Here is an 18,221-nt window from a genome sequence, read left to right as displayed (position 1 = left end):
AAAAAAAAAAAAAGAGATGGTCTAGCTTTGTTGCCCAGACCAGAGTACAGTGACATGATCATAGCTCATTACTGCTTTGAACTCCCAGGTTCAAGCAGTTCTCCCATGTCAGCTTCCTCAGTAGCTGGAACACAGGCGTGAACCTCCATTCCCAGCTAATTTTTAAATTTTTCTGTAGAGACGTGGTCTGGCCATGTTACCCAAAGTGGCCTTGAATTTCTGGTCTCAACAGTGCTCCTTCCTTGACCTTGCAGAGTGTTGTGATTAAAGGCTTGAGCCTTCACACTTGGCCTGTTATGTCTCTATTCATAAGAGATTTGGTCTCTAGTTATCTTGTGATATGTCTGATTTGGTAATAGTGGCCTATATAACAAATTGGGAAGATTCTCTTCTGTTTTTTGGAAAAGTTTCTGGAACATTATTATCACATTTAAAAAACCAGTTTGGTAGAATTCAGTGGTGAAACTGTTGGTCTAGGTTTTTATTTATGGGTAGTTTATTTGGGTTTTTTTGTTTTGTTTTGTTTTTTTGAGATAGTCTCACATGGTCACCCTTAGTAGAGTGCCATAGCGTCTTAGCTCACAGCAACCTCAAACTCTAGGGTTCAATTCTCTTGCCTCAGCCTCTCAGATAGCAGGGACTACAGGCACCTGCCACAATGCTCGGCTATTTTTTAGAGATGGGGTCTCACTCTTGCTCAGGCTGGTCTCGAACTTGTAAGCTCAGGTAATCCACCCACCTCAGCCTCCCAAGTACTGGGATTACAAGTGTGAGCCACCGTGCCTGGCCTTCTGGGTGTTTTTTTTTTTTTTAATTGTACTAGTCTCCCCTTTTCTGCATTTTTGCTTTCCGTGGTTTAAGTTACTGTAGTCAAATGTGCTCCAAAAATAGCTGAGTACAATACAGTAAGATTTTTTTTTTTTATCATTTGAGACAGAGCCTCAAGCTGTCCCCCTGGGTAGAGTGCCCTGGCATCACAGCTCATAGCAGCCTCCAACTCCTGGGCTCAAGCAATTCTCCTGCCTCTGCCACCCAAGTAGCTGGGACTACAGGCACCCACCACAATGCCCAGCTATTTTTTTGATTACAGCCGTCATTGTTGTTTGGCAGGCCCGGGCTGGATTCGAACCCTTTAGCTCCAGTGTATGTGGCTGACACCTTAGCCGCTTGAGCCACAGGCGCCAAGCCACAATAAGATATTTGAGAGAAAGAGCACAAGAGAGAAAGACCATATCCATATAACTTTTAGCATAGTATATCATTATAATTCTTCTATTTTATTATTAGTTGTTTTTAATCTCTTACTATGACTAATTTAGAAATTAAACTTTAGGTACATATGTATAATACATGAAAAAACACTATGTTAAGGATTTGGTACTCTTCCATGGTTTCAGGTATTCATGGAGAATCTTAGAACATATCCTCTGTGGGTTAAGTGTGACTACTCTACTAATTCAGTCTCTTTAGTAGAGTATGTATCTATTAAGAGTATTTTTTTCTTAAGTCAGTTTTAGTACTTTGTGTGTCTTTCTAGGAATTTGAACATTTCATCTAAGTTAGCTAATTTACTGGCAAGCAGTTGTTCATAGTGTTTACTTATCCTTTGTATTTCTGGGAGATTGATGGTAATATCCCTTCTTTCATTCTTAATTTTAGTAATTTGAGTCTTCCTTATTTTTTACCTTGGTCATTTTGACTAATGTTTTAGCAATGATGTTGATCTTTCCAAGAAACAACTTTTGGGGCCAGTGCAGTTGCTCATGCTTGCAATCTTAGCACTCTGGGAGGCCGAGGCAGGTGGATCAACTGAGCTCACAGGTTCAAGACCAGTCAGAGCCAGAGCGATGCCTTGTTTCTAAAAATAGTTGGGCATTGTGGCGGGTATCTGTAGTCCCAGCTACTTGGGAGGCTGAGGCAAGAGAAAGAGAATTGCTTGAGCTCAAGAGTTTGATGTTGCTGTGAGTTATGATGCCACGGTGCTCAACCAAGAGAGACAAAGTGAAACTCTCTCAAAACCAAAAAAACAACTTTTGGTTTCATTGATTTTTTTTCTATCTTCTATTTTACTTATTTCCATTCTAATCTTTATTTACCCTCTTCTATTTGCTATGGGTTTAGTTTGCTCTTCCTTTCTAGTGTTCAGGTAAATTAGGTATTGATTTGAATTCTTTCTTCATTTTGAACATAGGCTTATGGAGCTGTTCATTTCCCCTAAGCAAGTACTTTAGAAAACACTTTGACAATTCATTAAAAAATTAAATATAGAGTTAGTGTATGAACCAACAGTTCCATCCCTAGGTATATACTCAAGAGAACTGAAAACATGTTCACAAAGAAATTGTATATAGGTGTATGTAGTAGCATTATTTATGATACTTAAAGAGTGGAAATAGGCAGGGTATGTGGCTCATACCTATAATCCTGGATACACTCTGGGAGGCCAAGGTGGGAGGACTGCTTAAACTCAGGAGTTCAAGATCTTGTTTCTACTAAAAATGGAAAAAATTATCCAGGTATTGTGGCAGGTGCCTGTAGTCCCAGCTATTTGGAGGCTGAGCCAAGAGGATTACATGAACCCAGGAGTTTGAGCTTGCTATGAGCTAGGCTGATGCCCTGGCATTCTAGACCATACATATTCTATAATATTCTATAAAATAGAATATTATTTGGCCACAAAAAGGAATGAAATGCTATACATAATACAACATGGATCAACCTTGAAAATTATATGCTGAGTAAAAGAAGCCAGTCACAAAAGGCTACATATTACATAATTATATTTATATGAAATGTCCAGAATAGGCATATGCATAGAGATAGAAAGTAGATTAGTGGTTGCCAGAATTGGATAGTTGTGATTGATGTACAACTTTGTGAATATACTAAAAGCCACAAAATTGTATACTTTGAAAGTGTGAATTTTATGGTATATGAATTATATCTCAAAGCTGTTATTTATTTTATTTTATTATTTTCTTTTTTGAGACAGAGCCTCAAACTATTCCCCTGGGTAGAGGGCCGTCGCTTCATAGCTCACAGCAACCTCCAACTCCTGGGCTCAACCGAGTCTCTGCTCCACCTCCCAAGTAGCTGGGACCATAGGTGCCCACCACAACGCCCAGCTATTTTTTAGTTGCAGCCGTCATTGTTGTTTGGCGGGTCCAGGCTGGATTCGAACCTGCCACCTTAGGTGTATGTGGCTGGTGCCTTAGCCACTTGAGCCACAGGCGCCAAGCCAAAGCTGTTATTTTTAAAAGCCTACTACCATAGGGCAGCGCCTATGGCTCAGTGGGTAAGGCACTGGCCTCATATACTAAGGGTGGTGGGTTTGAACCTGGCCTCAGCCAAACTGCAACAAAAAAAATAGCCAGGCATAGTGGTGGGTGCCTATAGTCCCAGGAGGCGGGGACAAGAGAATCGCCTAAGCCCAGCAGTTGGAGGTTGCTATGAGCTGTGACGCCATGACACTCTATCAAGGATGATAAAATGGGACTCTGTCTCTTAAAAAAAAAAAAAAGCCTACTACCATAACTGTGAGATACTACTATGTGCAATCTATCAGAGTTGTAAAAAGGAAAAGATTTTGTAATATTAATACTATTTTTTTTATTTCTAAGATTAATTTTTTTTTGGTGAAGTATGAAGTCTTTTTTTTTTTTTTGAGACAGAGTCTTACTGTGTCGCTCTCAGTAGTACAGCTGTCAAAGTTCACAGCAACCTCAAACTCTTGGGCTTAAACAATTCTCTTGCCTCAACCTCCCAAGTAGCTAGGACTATAGGTGCATGCCACAATGTCCAGCTACTTTTTGGTTGTAGTTGTCTTTGTTGTTTGGCAGGCCAGGGCTGTGTTTGAACCCACCAGCTCTAGTGTATGTGGCTGGCACCCTAGCCCTGAGCTATAGGCACCAAGCCTCTTAAACTCAGTTATTCTATTTCTAAAACTATAGCCTATGACCCCTCTAATAGAAATTCAGATGGATGGAGAAATAGACAGATTATAGATATAGATGTGAATACATACACCTGCACTTATATATTCATGTATATACATACACACAGTGTTATATAAAGTCATTAAATTTTATAACTACATAAAAGCTAGAAACAGGCTCTATATCTAATATCAGGAGTCTGTTTAAATATTTTAGAGTAAATTTACTATTCAGCCTTTGAAGAATGCTTTATTATTTTTGTTTAAATAATTTTTAAAACTAAATAAAAATAAATATATCTGTACTTTATAATCATCTAAGACATGTTTTATGGGACTGGATTCTAGTTCTTCAGTAGTAGGTATAATTGGATCCTCTTCATGAGGATAAAAGAGAATATATGGGGTGGTGCCTGTGGCTCAGATGAGTGAGGTGCTGGCCCCATATGCTGGAGGTGAAGGGGTCAAACCCAGCCCCAGCCAAAAACTGCAAAAAAAAAAAGGAAAGGAGAATATATGATATGCTTCTTTTTTACTTATTTACTTATTTATTCATTTATTTCACTAAGATTAATATTAGAATACAAATGATTAGATTATATTGTTTGGATTTGTTAGGTGAAGCGCAATTTGTGGTTGAACCCTTCACCTAGGAGGTGTGCCATATACCCTACATTGTGTCCATTAGGTGAGAGTTTACCATTCCCCCTGCAGTCTCCCCTCTTGCCCTCACTCCCCACCCCCACTGTGTGGACCTATAGTTGTTCATCTACTGATTTCATGTTAGTATTGAGTTTTTTATTCTTGTGATACTTTATTGAAGAGAATGTTCTTCAACTCCATCCAGGTTGGCTCGGCGCCTACAGCTCAACCAGCTAAGGCGCCAGCCATGTACACCTAAGGTGGCGGGTTCGAATCCCCAGCCCGGACCCGCCAAACAACAATGACGGCTGCAACCAAAAAATAGCCGGGCATTGTGGCGGGCGCCTGTGGTCCCAGCTACTTGGGAGGCGGAGGCAGGAGACTCGCTTGAGCCCAGGAGTTGGAGGTTGCTGTGAGCTGTAATGCCACGGCACTCTGCCCAGGGGGACAGCTTGAGGCTCTGTCTCAAAAAAAAAAAAAAAAACTCCATCCAGGTTAATACAAAATATATAAAGTCTCCATCTGTTTTTGTGCCTGAATAGTATTACACGGTATATATATACCACATTTTATTAGTCTGTTCATGGGTTAATGGGCTTTTTTACTTTGTATTATTTTATTAATTGGTTTCATAATCATAATTTAATTGGAAATATTACAACGTATTGAGAACATTTGTATTCTTACAGCTTTTCATGCAGATTGAAGCTCTCTTTCCACAAAAATTTGGGTCATGGAATGACTATGCGAAAAGATACTGTAACGCACATATCAGGTATGACATACTATTTTTCTTTTCTTTCTTTTTTTTTTTAAGAGACAGAGTCTCACTCTGTCACCCTTGGTAGAGTTTCATACAGCTCACAGCAACCTCCAACTCCTGGGCTTAAGCGATTCTCTAGCCTCAGCTTCCCAAGTAGCCGGGACCACAAGCGCCTGCCACAATGCCCAGCTATTTTTTTTGTTGCAGTTTGGCCAGGGCCAGGTTTGAACCCACCACCCTCAGTATATAGGACTAGCGCCCTTCCCACTGGGCCAGAGGCACCGTATGACATACTATTTTCTGTAAGCTTGTAACTCACATATTTACTGTGAGCATTAAGCTTTATAAGCCATTCTTTGTTCTAGAGTTTAACAAACTCATAGTAACTGTGGAATAATATCTTCATATTATAGCTTGTATGAATAACCCATATGTACAATAAATAAAAGTAATAGGTAATGACCATTTTCTTTATTTTTATTTTTTAAGTTCTACTTTTTATTTTTGAAGTTATTTAACTTTTTCTTTTTTTGAGACAGTCTCACTCTGTAACCCTGGGTAGAGTGCCAGGGTTTTACAGCTCATGGCAACCTCAAACTCTTGGGCTCAAGTGATTCTCTTGCCTCAGCCTCCTGCATAATGCCTGGCTAGTTTTTCTATTTTTAGTAGAGATAAGATCTTACTTTTGCTTAGGTTGGTTTCATACTCCCTAGCTTAGGCAATCCATCCACCTCAGCCTCCCAGAGTGCTAGGATTATAGGCGTGAGCTACTCCATTCAGCCTGTTCTACTTCTTGTTAAGACATTATACAAAGTGAAAAGTCAAGTTGTCTTTTTCACTATTGTTTCCCAGACAACCATTTCACTTCTCAAGTAACCAGTGTTACAGTTTCTTATGTGTCCTTCTGGGAATAGTCTGTGCCTGAACAAACATATGTGATTACACATGTGTAATATTGTTTTCCTTTATAGGAAAACATAGTAGAATAATGAATACATTATTCTGCAGTTACTTTCTTCATCTAAAATGTCTTGGAGATCCTTTTATGTCAGTTATGGAAGAAACCTTGACATTCATTTTAAATGCCGTATGTAGTTCATTGTTTGGAATTTATTATATGTACAATATTGAAGCCTCCATAGTTGACCACTTCTCTGCATTGATCATTCCTTAAGTTGACCTAATTTTCCTAGACCAGACATGCACTACATGCACTATACATATCAGTACAGTAGGCCTAGTTCCTTATGCTGGCCACCTCCCTATGTTGACCATTTTGTTACAGTCCCTTGGGTGGTCAACTTACATAAGTTCTACTATATTTTTGCAATGAACTACATAAAAAAAAAAATGGATGTTTGTAATATATAACTATTGCATACAATGATACAATGATTATCTTTGTACATGTTTAGAGGTAGTATATTATAGTTGTTAAAAGCATGGAAATTTAGAGCTTGACCACCTGTGTTTTATTTTTATATCTACTGTCTACAAGATATTTTATTTTATTTTATTTTTTTTTTTGAGATAGAGTCTCACTTTGTCACCCTCAGTAGAGTGCCATGGTATCACACAGCTTACAGCAACCTCAAACTCTTGGGCTTAAGTGATTCTTTTACCTCAGCCTCCCAAGTAGCTGGGACTACAGGCACCCGCCACAACACCTGGCTATTTTTTAGAGATGGGGTCTCACTCTTGCTCAGGCTGGTCTCAAACTCTTGAGCTCAGGTGATCCACCTGCCTCAGCCTCCCAAGTGTTGGGATTACAGGCATGAGCCACCATGCCCAGCCAGAGATGTTTCATTTTAGAAACCCCCATACTTTAGCTCTAAAAACTCTATTATTTCAGCTCTAAAAACTCTGTTTTTCAGCTCGGTGCCTGTGGCTCAAGTGGCTAAGGCTCCAGCCACATACACCTAAGGTGGCAGGTTCAAATCCAGCCCAGGCCCACCAAAACAACAATGACGGCTGCAACTAAAAAATAGCCGGGCATTGTGGCGTGTGCCTGTGGTCCCAGCTACTTGGGAGGCTGAGGCAGGAGATTTACTTGAGCCCAGGAGTTGGAGGTTGCTGTGAGCTATGATGCTATGGCACTCTACCCAGGGGGGACAGCTTGAGGCTCTGTCTCAAAAAAAAAAATAAAACAACTCTGTTTTTCTCCTCTAATAATTATTCTCTAATAATTATGCCTGCCTCAGATTATTATAAGATTTACATTACCTAATATTTATAAAGATGTTGAACAGAGACTATATATCATGAACACTAAATAATGTTTAGCTATTTAATATTTCATGACATACACATGGAAAAAATTCTGTGATAAATTTATAGAACTGGTTCAAAGGGCATGTGCATTTTGGTATTATTAGGTTTTCTAAATCATGTGCCATAAAAGTTATAGTGATTTATATCTCCACCAGCCATGTACAAGAGTGTTTCTTTTCCCACACCTTTTTTTTTTTGAGACAGAGCCTCAAGCTGTCACCTTGGGCAGAGTGCTGTGCTGAGGGACAACTCTAACTCCTGGGCTCAAGCGATTCTTCTGCCTCTGCCTCCCAAGTAGCTGGGACTATGGGGGCCCACCATAATGCCTGGCTATTTTTTCATTGCAGCCATCATTGTTGTTTGGCAGGCCCTGGCTGGATTTGAACCCACCAGCTCAGGTGTATGTGACTGGCGCCTTGGCCACTTGAGCCACAGGCGCCGAGCCCCCACACCTTATTAGCATAGTGAAATATAAACTATTTTATTCTTACCAATCTGAACAGCTTTAATACACATTTTTCCATTATATTATTAAATGCAGTTGAGGAGTTTTTCACACAGATATGAATCATTTGTACTTTTTTTTGTTGATTGCTGTACTCTTTGCTTTTTTGTCTACTAAATGTATTAGCCTTTTCCTTCTTAATATATTGGAAATCTTTATATGTTATAATTATCATTTCTTTGAATGTAGTATGAGTCTCTCATGTTTTTTCCCCTAATATGTGTATGTGTTTTTTCTTTTTACATTTCTGTAATATTTTTCAAATAACCCCATATGGTCATGACCTTTTGATGCTTAATAAAAAGGCTTCAGAATACAGAAATAGAAAAATCCTCTAAAATTGTTTGTGTGAAGCCAATCTAACATTGATTCTAAGATCAGGTGAGATAGTACAAGTAAAGAAAGCAGGAGACTATTTCTCCTAAATGAAGAAATCCTCAATATTAATAGATTAGTAGAATCCAGAAGCACATTAAAAGACATATTATACTAACTGTAAGCAAATGGATTCATACCAGGAATTCAAACATAGTTTAATATTCTAATATTTAATTAGATAAAATTCAGCATGTATCCTTGATTACAATTTTTAATAAATTTAGGGTATATGTGTGTATTTAAATGCATATCGATATTTTTGTATATATCTTTCAAATCCCAAACACCACCTCACGAAACACTAAAATCAAGGCGAGGATGGTCACTGTTACCACAGTTTAACTTTATTCTGGAGCTACTGATCATTTCAATTAACCAAAAGAAAAGTAAGAGGTAAAATTTGAAAAGAATAAGGCAAAATCATTATGTGAAGCTAATATTATTTATTTGGAAGAGTGTGACAATAAGCTGAAAAATGTTCAGAAAAAAGGGAACTCATTAAGGTATCCTTGCACAAAGTTCCTATTAAAAAAAACAATTGTCTTTTTGTACACAAATAATACATAGTTCTAAAATATAATGAAGAAAACAATATTTACACTAAGAAAATCTAACAACAAAAAATGTACTGCTAAAGAATATACTTAGAAATCTGCAAGATCTGGAAAACTCAATAGTCTTACTAAAGGATATAATAAAAAAAAAGCCTTATGCTCTTATTTGGTGAGAAGACTTAGTATTACAAAGATTTCACTATTTTCTGAATTTATCAGTAGATACAATATAGCCAATAAATGTTAAAAGGATTTTTCTCTTAGATTCAAAAAGCTGACTCTGAACGTTATTTGAAAAAATAAATAAGCAAGAATTGTCAAGAAAATTATGAAAAACTAGAGTTTTAAAGAAAGAGAAGGGGATTCTTTCTCAGGTTTTTTTTTTTTTTTGAGACAGTCTCACTTTGTCATCCTCCATAGGGTGCTGTGGCATCATAGCTCACAGCAACATCACACTCCTATGCTCAAGAGATCCTGTTACCTCAACCTCCTGAGTAGCTGGGACTACAGATGCCTACCACAACACTGGCTATTTTTAGAAACAGAGTCTCACTTTTCCTTAGTCTGGTCTCAAACTCCTGAGCTTAAGCAATCCACCTACCAGCCTCACAGAGTGCTACAATTATAGGCATGAGCCACCATGTCAGCACTCTTTTCCCCTATTCTTGCACACAAAAATATCCAAATGAGTCAAGTATTTAAACATTATTAAATAAAACTCTAGTCTACAAAAGCAAACATATATCTCAGATGTTGGAAAATAAGCAATGCAAGACTATGATTCTTGAGCATTGGGTAATTCCACAATGAATTGAATCTTTTGCTGAGGGACAATTCTCATTCGTGGTATAAAGAGCTAGAATCTAGGATAAGAATGGTGGTTCCAGTGAAGTGAGGAGGCAAAGATAAAGAGTTCAGAGAAAGTGGTGTGACTGAAGTGTGTCAGACAAGACATGGGAGAGGATGGAAATAGGCTTAGTGAGAGCTCCAGAAGCCTGAATGTGTTTGTCCTACAAGTTCTTGGCCAAGGACGTCAGGTGAGACTATCCGAGATGTCTAAGACAGCAGTTACTGTAAGTGCTTAGAGAATAACAGACACACTAGAAGTTGAGCTGCTCTGGTGAAGTAGAATTATTTACACAGCTAGAGAGTGGAAATTTCTTCAACACCACGTTATTTTATATGACATCCAGTCAAAACATCAAAAAGTCTGTACCATAAGTGTAAGGACCATATCCTACAGCAAGTCTCATTTTTGATCCCTCCATAATAGGATAAAACCAAATCCTGACAGGATTCACAAAGCTGACAGAGTCCCATCAGGTAAAACAGGCTTGGGAAGCATTTTTGGGGTTTGCTAAGATCAATCCTAAGAAAATAAATATAATGCAAGCTTAACAATATGAGAGGATTAGCCAGAAATTGAAGTTGATACTAGAACACAAGTCATCACTTTTCAGAGGAAAATAACAGATATCATATGCAACGTCTAGAATACAATGAAAATTACCAGATATGCAAAGACACAGGAAAACTGACCCATAATCGAGAAAGTGAATACAGTCAATATAACCAAGCCCAACAAGGCCTAGATAATGGTATAGCAGATAAACATATTAAAATAGCTGTTATAGATATGTTCTAAGAACTGAAAGAGAATGTATTCAAACAATTGAAGAAAAATATTGGCTTAATGAGTGAGCACACAGGAAATCTCACTGAAGTAACCGAATTTAAAGATAAGAAGTAAATTGATGGTGAAAATATAGACTGGTACCACCATGTTAGAAAACTATTTTGTAGTTTCTTTAAAATTAAACATATGGATAACTACTCAACAATGAAAAGGAATCAACTATTGATGTATGTAACAACTTGGATGAGTTGCTAGAAAATGATGCTGAGTGAAGAAAGCCTATGCCCAAATGTTATGTGTTGTATAATTCAATTTATGTAATGCTATTTAAATTATAAAATTATAGAAAAGGAGAACAAATTGGCTGTTGTCAGGTTTAGGAATAGGGGCTGAATAGGAAGGAGAGTGGATGCCATAGTGAATGAGAAACATGAGAACTCTTTGTTGTGAATGGGCTATTTGATACCCTAAGTATATCAACATCCATATCCTGGTTGTAATGTTTTACTATTGTTTAGCAGGATGTTATTCTTGGGGAAAAGTAGGCAAAGAGTACATAAAATCTCTCTGTATTTTTTTTCAAACTAAATGTTAATTAATGTACAATTATCTTAAATAAAATATTTGATTAAAAAATTAAACACACACACACAAATAAATGAATAAATAAATAAATAAAACCCTAAATGAAACATAGGGAAATTCTTTTATAACTTTGATGTAGGAAATTAATAAAAAATGAATATATTTTACTGAACAGGAATTTAAAAGGTATCTCCTTTTCAGAAAATACTACATCTAAAGTAAAATGCAATATTTCTAGGTGAAGAAAAATTATTCTTGTGTAACAAATTAAAGATAAAGCTATTTTCAACAAATGAGAAAAATGTACATATATATATATATATATCATTGACAGAAAAGGAAATAAATAGGTTTTAACTATATAAATCTGAATTATAAGAGACATTCACATTGAAACTACAGTAAGGCACAAGTTTTTATCTCCTATAGTTGTAAAAGAAAATTTGATGAAACATTATGTCAATACGCATATGTAAAAAACGGGAACTCTCTTACATTTTGGAGGGAATGTGATGGCTGTGCTATTGGAAGCAATTTCACTATATCTACCAAAGTTTTAAAAGCTCATACACCTAATTGAGCAATTAATATTCAAGAAGTTTATCTTGTACTTGTTTATGTATGCTAGTTTATGTAATTTTTTATGTATATTCTTACATATGTATATTATTGACATATGTATCATACATATACAATATATAAGTATACTTACATGCAAGCATATGTACATAATTAAAATTGCTTGGCTAGTAAATAATGATTGACAATAAAGACATCAGTAGGGTACTGATTATACATGTATAAATTATGGTGCATTCATAAAATGGAATACTTTGCAATCTTTGAAAAGACTGATGTAGCTCTATATGTGTTGATAACAGAGAATTTCTAAGATACATTGTTAAAAGAAAAGGGATTTTGCAGAAAATTGTGTTATCCTTTATATTATATTATTTATTATTTATTTTATTTTATGTTATTTTTTTTTTGAGGCAGTCTCACTTTGTTTCCCTGGGTAGAGTGCTTGGCATCATAGCTCACAGCAACCTCAACTCTTGGGCTCAAGAGATCCTCTTGCCTCAGTTTTTCATTTTTAGTAGAGATGGGGTCTCAGTTCTGCTCAGGCTGGTCTCAAACTCATGAGCTCAAGCAATCCACCCGCCTCAGCCTCCCAGAGTGCTAGGATTACAGGCGTGACCCACCGTATCCAGCCTATATTATTTTAAAAGGTATTTAAACATAAATACACATATGCATGTAGATTTTTTCTGGATATTCCAGAATTATCCTTATAGTAGCCACTGACCCAACTGACAGCCTCTTAGACTTCTCTGTAGAAGCCACAGGGTTCTAAGGATTCTAGTTTGCATGTGGTTATTTCAACTATTCAGCTTAGTGTGAGCACCCAGCTGGCTGGAGATTTTATAATGAGACCATTTTTCAATGGTATGTGATCAATATGTTAGAGACTTAGATTGTATTATCTTCTCCTTTGGAGTGAGTTACTAGTGAGAAACTCCTTGAGGGCAGGGAACATTTCCCTTTTCCAGTGTTACATTCCCAGGGTCTAGCACAGCACCTGGCACATGATTTTCAATGTTTATTGAATCATTGATACTCGATCTGTTTTTTTCTTATCATATAAGTCTTGGGATGAATAGCATCATTCATCTGCTAAATTCACAGATGTTATCAAGCTGATGGGGTTAATCAGACAGAACTTCAGAGTGTTCCTAAAGACTGAAGTAGTGTTAAAAAACAAGCAGCACAATCATCTTCGAGAAGGATTTTTTATGATTTAGATGTGGAGCTCCCTGAGGGACTAAGTGATTAGGATAATCTTTTCCAGGTCAACATCTGGTTTTCTTCATGTTGATTTTAAATCATGAGCAAAACAGTGATTCTGATAATCAATTAGCTACTAACAGGAATTCTTATATAATTGACACCATATCATTTATTTAGCTACTTTTATGTAAAAGAAAAAAATGGAAATCATTTAGCTAAATTCTCTTAAGGATTTTTAACTTAATATAATTTTGTGGTATGTCACAATGTCACTGAAGTCTACAAAAGTAAAATAAGTTTTTATTATACTATAATATAAATCCATTTTGCTTTTATGGTTTGCCTAAACTCTTTAATTTTTACCACGTGATTTTTATTTTTTTTTTAACAATGCATGGGAATGAAAGTTACAGTGATGTTTTGCTAAGATGCCCCAAATCAATGCTTCCCCCTTCTACTCAGAAATCAACAGCAGCATCTGTTTTGAACACTGTTAGCTGCCAACCTTCTGCCTTCCTTTCAAATGGAATCCTGATTTAGTTTAGGGGTGTGTATATATGTGTATGTATATGACTTGGGAGAAGTTGACTTTGTATCGCATTTCACTGGTGAATTCTGGTCAAAGTCAGTTAGCACATGATATTCTTCTAACAGCTATTGTTTGTCTAGGTTTGGTTGTGTCCCAAGCATACTGAAAAGAATGGCTTTAGATCAGCGTTGGAGGACAAGATACTTGCTCTTAAGCTGAATATGAACAAAGAAAAACATGTTACCCTATTTGCTGCTAATAGCTGTCTTCTGATCATGTAAGGTATCAGATTTAGACAAGGCTAGTTCTTTGATGACATAGGGAAGAGGTGCAAAGATCCTGGGAATCAACTAATCTAGGAGCCTTCCTGGACTCTGAATTCCTATTAAGTATATTTCTTTTTTAGGCCAGGCACGGTGGCTCATGCCTATAATCCTAGCAGTCTGGGAGGTTGAGGCAGGTGGATCACTTGAGCTCACAAGTTTGAGACTAGCCTGAACAGGAATGAGATCCCATCTCTACTAAAAATGAAAAACTGAAACAAGAGGATCACCGGAGTCAAGAGTTTGAGGTTGCTGTGAGCTATGATACCAGAGCACTCTGCCGAGGCTGACAAAGTGAAACTCTGTCTCAAAAAAAAAAAAGGTATTATTTTTTATTACACAATCTTGATTCAGTGTTTCAGTTTCTTATAGTTAAAATTATGTTTCTTAATACACCATCCCTAAATTCATTTTGTTCCTATCATAGGACTGTTTTAAGTGATGCTAGATGTTGTTAGCTCTTAACACAATTCTTTTTTTTTTTTATTCTTTATCAGAGCTATTTGTATTAGAGATAAGGTTTTGCTCTGTTGTCCAGGCTGGAGTACAGTAGTGTAATCATAGCTCACTGTAGCCTCAAACTCCTAGGCTCACGCAATCCCCCCACCTCAACTTCCCAAGTACCTGGTACTATAGCTTTGTGCCAGAACACCCAGGTAATTTTTAATTTATTTCTGGAATAGGGTCTTGCTCTGTTGCCCAGACTGGTCTTATACTCCTGGCCTCAAGCAATCTTCCTGTCTCAGCCTCCCAAAGTGCTGGAATTAGAAGTATGAGCTATCACACTTCCCTTAATCACATTCTTAGAGACGATATGTACCAAAAATTTGCCTACATAAAACATTTATTGCATTAACTTTGGAGGACTCAAAAAGTCTAAGTGGTCAATAAGTATTTCTTTATTATTTTTTAATTAGGACTTTTCATATGCAATAGAAATGTATACCTGTCTGTTTCTAAATGCAAATCTTGTTTCAAAGAAAGGCTCATCTTTGTGAAATACTTTATGATTGTGGAGAGTATGTTCTATTTTTTGTTTTCCAGGGAAAGCCGTTTCAAGATTAATATGCTTTTCAAACGGCTTTTTTTTTCAGGTTCCATTTCAAAAGTTTTGTTATTCCTTTACTTCTTTACCTTGAAAGCACTGTGGTTCCATAGACTTTGATTCATATGAAGGCACTTCCTGCATTTTAAGTTAGTCTGTGGAATGCTATATTTTTTTCCATAATGTTTTGATTCTGTGAAGGTGTCATTTTCACACTATAATTTTGCAGAATGCAAATTATGGTTAGTTATTCAGTTCTAGACCCATATTTTATATTTGAAATGTCATGACTATATTCAAAAGTTAAGTGGAGCTTCAGCAAAAATGTAACTTTGCCTTTATAAGTTTATTAAATAGGTAATTAATGGCAAACAGAAATATACTAACATATATGTGGTTTGGAGATGAGAAGTCAAGGTATAGGTTAACACCTACCTGGTTTGATTCAAGGACAGTAGAAATATTACTCAACTGAAACATTTTTTATCCAAAATGACTTACATCATTTACTTTACTGAGTTATATTTAGGGGAAGCTATAAAAACAATTTGGAAAAGGCAGCCCATTCATTTTCAACCATGACCACATTGAATGATCAATTGTTAGAGCTAGAAAAGATTTAGTCCCCCTCTGTCATTTTATAAGCACTTAGTAAGGTTAAATGGCTAACCCTGTATCTGACTTTCTTTTACCATTTTTGGTAAAATTGATAATCTGTTTAAGTGATAAAGACTTTGGTAATGGCAAATTTAAAGAATATTCTTTTACATAGAAAAGGAGGACACATAGATAACCCAAATCTGTTAGTCTGTTTTGTGTTGCTATAAAGGAATGCCCGAGGATAGGTAATTTATAAAGAAAGTGGGTTTCTTTGGCTCCTGGTTCTGCAGACTGTATAGGAAGCATAGTGCTAATATCTGCTTCTGGCAAGGACTTTAGGAAGCCTCCACTCATGGCAAAAAGCAAAAGAGGAGCAGGTGTGTCACATGGCTAGAGAAGAAGCAAAAGAGAGAGGAAGAGTGCCACACTTTGAACAACCAGCTCTCCTGTGAGCTATATAATAGAGCAGGATTCACTCGTTACCAGGAAGATGGCACCAAGGCCATCATGAAGAATCTGCCATCCTGACCCTAACACCTTCCCTCAGCCCCTGCTTCCAACACTGGTGATCGAATTTTGATTTGGATGGGACAGATACCCAAACTGTATCATCAGCCAAGCATCCTGGTAGCAGCTACCTTCAAAAGATATGCTATGGGAAGACATATTTGTCTTTCTTTAATGTCATGTTTAAAAGTTAACATTCTAAAAGACTGGGCACAGTGGCTTATAGTTGTAATCCTAGTACTCTGGGAGGCTGAGGTGGGAGAATCACTTGAGCTCAGGAGTTCCAGAGCAGCCTAAGCAAGAACGAGAGACCCTCTCTACTTAAAATGGAAAAATTAGTGGGAGTCCTGGTATATACTTGTAGTCCCAGCTGCTCAGGCGGCTGAGGCTTGAGGATCACTTGAGCCCAGGAGTTTAAGGTTACAAACTATGGTGACATCACCACACTCTACCTGGGGCAACAAGCAAGACTCTTGTCTCAAAAAAAAAAGAAAGAAAAGAAAGAACATTCTAGTATATCTTAATAGTAATTTATCAAAGTTTATAAACTTTCTTTGTCATTGATATTTTGTGCCAGTTCTACCTCTTCGAAGAATTGTCTAAATTTTGATGAAGAGGAAAATGTTGGGTGACAATCCACATTAAAGGTGTAGATAGCCATTCCAGAAGAGTGTTAATTAATGGGTCTTTGTCAGCATCAGGAAATTTTCTTGTGGAATTGCACTGTATTCTTTCTTTAGCATTGTTGCATTTAATGTTCTCACCCATGTCTATTCTATTTGCAAATGGTTAAAATCTGAGAAAAATAGTTAATATACTGGATGGCAGAGAGAAATTTGAAAAATAATTAGATAAAAATTGATAGGATAAATTCTCCATTTATTTTCAGAAAGTCAGCTTATGTGGAAGGGATTTGAGAAACCATCAGGTGTTATCAGTAATTTAGTTAAAAAAGATTTCTGGCTTCAAAAAACCATAGACTAAAATGGAGTATAGGTTCTACTCCACTTGTTGATTAGATTAAATGTAGGCAATTGAGTTTGGATCAAAAATTCATTCCAAAAATATTTTAGGGTACCTTTTATATTCTGTGCCATGTGTTAGTCATTAGATAGGCATTAGGGAACAAGATCCACATGGTCCAGCCTATGCTGACTTTCTAGGTCAAACACTAACTAGATAATTACAGTTGCAATGAATGTCATGGAATGGATGCAAAAGACACTAGGGCACAGTATGGCAGAGTGAACTAATCAAGTCACAGAGGCCAGAACAGGTATCCTGTGAGTGAGCAATGTTTATTTATATTCTAGGAAGAGAAAATTTTATGTGCTAAGGTGCAGAGCAAGAAAGACTGGTATGCCATTCAGGAACTAAACTAAGTCTAGTTTGCTGAATATTCTAGAACTAAAGGAAGAAAGATAGTGATTCAATTCAGTAGGGGTCATATCATACAGAGTCTTGTTCTTGGTCATAATGGCAGGCAAAAGGCATTGTGGCATTTTTTTTTTTTTTTTTTTTTTTTTTTTAGTTATTAGTATTGTAGGGGTTTTTATAAATTTTTTAAAAATTTCTTTTAATTTTTTTGAGACAGAGTCTAACTCTATTGCCCTGGGTAAAGTGCCCTGGCGTCATAGCTCACAGCAACCTCATACTTTTGTGTTCAAGTGATCCTCTTACCTCAGCCTCCCAAGTAGCTGGGACTGTAAGTATGTGCCACAGTGCCTACCTGGTTTTCTGTTTTTAGTAGAGACCAGGTCTTACTTTTGCTCAGGCTGATCTACCCACTTGGCTTCCCAGAGTGCTAGGATTACAGGTGTGAGCCACTGTGCCCAGCCAATATTTTGGGGTTTTTTACTGCAGTAAAATAAATATAATAAAATTGCCATCTAACCATTTTTTATGTGTACATACAGTTCAGTGACTTTCAGTACATTCTCATTGCTGTGCAATCATCACCCCTTTTCATCACCAGAACTTTTTCATTACTCCAAACTGAAACTCTGTTCCCATTAGACAATATTCTCCATTTCTTCTACCCTCCAGCCCCTACAATGTGAGGTTTTAAAGCATAAGACATACATGGTTACATATACAATTTTTGTTTATTTTTTATGATACTATTTTCACGTGGTCCAAATTCTTTTTTTTTTTTTTTTTT

At 36.7% G+C, this 18,221-nt stretch overlaps 1 protein-coding gene across 1 annotated transcript in view; it reads left to right on the top strand.

The window, feature by feature from the left end:
• The window catches only part of ZRANB3 (zinc finger RANBP2-type containing 3), a 287,380-nt gene that overhangs the window by 151,565 nt on the left and 117,594 nt on the right, over window positions 1-18,221 (top strand). The window contains exon 6 of the mRNA XM_003794377.2: window positions 5,266-5,351. Coding sequence (XP_003794425.1) covers window positions 5,266-5,351 — 86 coding nt within the window. The remainder of the gene's footprint in view (window positions 1-5,265; window positions 5,352-18,221) is intronic.

This window comes from Otolemur garnettii, unplaced genomic scaffold (genome assembly GCF_000181295.1).
Source record: "Otolemur garnettii isolate 467f Iridium unplaced genomic scaffold, OtoGar3 scaffold00080, whole genome shotgun sequence".
Lineage (NCBI taxonomy): Eukaryota > Metazoa > Chordata > Mammalia > Primates > Galagidae > Otolemur > Otolemur garnettii.
This window is presented reverse-complemented; position numbering and strand designations above follow the sequence as displayed.